The sequence below is a fragment of the Lampris incognitus genome, chromosome 16 (genome assembly GCF_029633865.1).
Source record: "Lampris incognitus isolate fLamInc1 chromosome 16, fLamInc1.hap2, whole genome shotgun sequence".
NCBI classification, from domain to species: Eukaryota; Metazoa; Chordata; class Actinopteri; order Lampriformes; family Lampridae; genus Lampris; species Lampris incognitus.
In genome coordinates, this window is record NC_079226.1 from 20462123 (window position 1) to 20464345 (window position 2223).

The 2223-nt window shown below is 54.3% G+C and overlaps 1 protein-coding gene across 2 annotated transcripts; it reads left to right on the forward strand.

The window, feature by feature from the left end:
• Positions 1–640: 640 nt before the first annotated feature.
• Positions 641–1834, forward strand: otx2b (orthodenticle homeobox 2b). 2 transcript variants are annotated; one of them, XM_056296089.1, is made up of 3 exons: positions 641–749; positions 832–995; positions 1208–1834. In XM_056296089.1, the coding sequence occupies exons 1-3, from the start codon at positions 641–643 to the stop codon at positions 1832–1834; spliced, it is 900 nt and encodes a 299-aa protein (XP_056152064.1). The 2 variants fall into 2 exon arrangements, with proteins under 2 accessions (XP_056152064.1, XP_056152065.1); XM_056296090.1 differs by having other exon boundaries at positions 641–737; positions 844–995.
• The last annotated feature ends 389 nt before the right edge of the window (positions 1835–2223 follow it).

Consider the following 2223-nt stretch of genomic DNA (forward strand, 5'->3'; position numbering starts at 1 on the left):
TCACGGCCTCCTCTCAGGTTATAATGACCCGGCGGTGTGAAATGGCTTCGTTATATCAGCAGGTTGACTTGACCTCCATCTTAGCGGCGGGGGTGTAGCTGTTTGCGCGTGTGTTCTCTGAGGAGGCCTGTCGCTGCCGGGCCATCTTAACGGATCGATAAGTGTCGAGTCTAACTTGGCTGTGATTGGCATTGTGTGTGTGCGCGCGTTTTGAAGGTCTGCTTGTTCTTTCAGACGACTTGTTGCAAAAATTAATATTATTTTTTCTTTTGCCCCAGGGTGTATGTATGTGTGGGTAAGAAGGGGGGTGGTGTGTGTTGGGGGGAAGGGGGGGAGATGAGCACCAATCCTTCAATGAGGACGGCTGAACATGTGGTGCCCTATAGGGCGCCCATGTGATTGGATAGACTGTGTCCTTACAGCGCCGTGTCGGTAGAAGCCCCCCGCCGCGAGGAGCGGTTTGATCACTCCTCTTCTCTGTTGTCATTTATTTTTTTCTTCTTTTCTTCCATTTTCCGGAACAGGTGGCACGGCGAGCGCGATGAATATATAAGACGACGGGCTAACCACGCTACACCCCTCTGGAGCCTCAACGACTTTCAAAATTTTCTCCAACTTCAGCCCCCGGACCAACATTAGCATGATGTCGTATCTCAAGCAACCACCTTACACGGTCAACGGGCTGAGTTTGACCACGTCCGGGATGGACCTGCTGCACCCGTCGGTCGGGTACCCAGGTGGGTTTGTTTTTGTTGATGGGTGAATAACCGACGCTGCAGATATTACTCATACATTCCCCTTTTTAACTAACATTTAACCCCCCCCCCCATCCCCTACCGACAGCAACTCCACGCAAGCAGAGGAGGGAACGAACGACGTTCACCCGGGCCCAGCTCGACGTGCTGGAGGCCCTGTTTGCCAAAACTCGCTATCCGGACATTTTCATGCGGGAGGAGGTGGCGCTGAAGATCAACCTGCCCGAGTCCAGAGTACAGGTGAGTTATTCAACCCGGCATGGCGGGAAAACACCCACAATAACACTGCTATGTGGCGGATCCGCAACGAAGTCCAAGAGAATATCTTAAAACGCAAAAAGGTGCGTCACGCACGCGCACACGCACACGCACGCACATTTGTGGTTAATTACGCGCAATACTACGTTATGGCAAATGATTAAAATGTGTCCCCCGATATTTGAATATTCAAGGTGTGGTTCAAGAACCGAAGGGCCAAATGTCGCCAGCAGCAACAGCAGCAGCAGAATGGCGGGCAGAACAAGGTGCGACCGGCCAAAAAGAAAAGCTCGCCCACCAGAGAGGTGAGCTCGGAGAGCGGGGCGAGCGGCCAGTTCACACCCCCCGCCAGCACCACCACCGTCCCCGCCATTTCCACCAGCACCACCGCGCCGGTGTCGATCTGGAGCCCGGCGTCCATCTCTCCGCTGTCCGACCCGCTGTCTACCTCCTCCTCCTGCATGCAGAGGTCCTATCCGATGACCTACACCCAAGCCTCGGGATACAGCCAGGGCTACGCCGGCTCAACGTCCTACTTCGGCGGCATGGACTGCGGCTCTTACCTTACCCCCATGCACCACCAGCTGTCGGGCCCCGGCTCGACCCTCAGTCCCATGAGCACAAACGCCGTCACAAGCCATCTGAACCAGTCCCCGGCGTCCCTCCCCGCCCAGGGCTACGGGGCGTCGGGGCTGGGCTTCAACTCCACCGCAGACTGCTTGGATTATAAGGACCAGGCGGCGTCGTGGAAGCTGAACTTCAACGCCGACTGTCTGGATTATAAGGACCAAACCTCCTCGTGGAAATTTCAGGTTCTGTGAACAGAGTGATCACCCGGTCCAAACACACGACACAAAGACGACACACGACATCGCATAACAGCCCTGCCATCCTCAGCGGACATTCATGACGCGTAAAGACTGGTAACTGTGTGCCGAGGGCGAGGCAGGGCCCTCAGTGGCCTCGGGTTTTTGGGTTGTTTTTTTGTTTTTGTTTTGTTTTTGTTTTGTTTTTTGGCATGATGGTGTTTGGTCCCCTAGAGGAGATGCTTAATTTATTTTAGCACCGGCAAAAGAACGAGATTTTCTTGCCCTTCACGAGTAGCCCCCTCCTCATCTATGTCTGTCAGTTTGTGCCTCTGTGCGTAAACACCTGTTGGTTCTTCTGGGCACAACTCAGACTGGACTCGAGTCAAATTACAGCCACGGAA

Excerpts from the sequence above, each read along its gene's own strand:
- otx2b (XM_056296089.1), top strand. The coding sequence starts at position 641 with ATGATGTCGTATCTCAAGCAACCACCTTACACGGTCAACGGGCTGAGT. Across the intron at positions 750-831 it reads GTACCCAGGTGGGTTTGTTT|CCCTACCGACAGCAACTCCA; the intron begins TTGTTGATGGGT and ends CCCCCCCCCATC. Across the intron at positions 996-1,207 it reads TGCCCGAGTCCAGAGTACAG|GTGTGGTTCAAGAACCGAAG; the intron begins GTGAGTTATTCA and ends TGAATATTCAAG.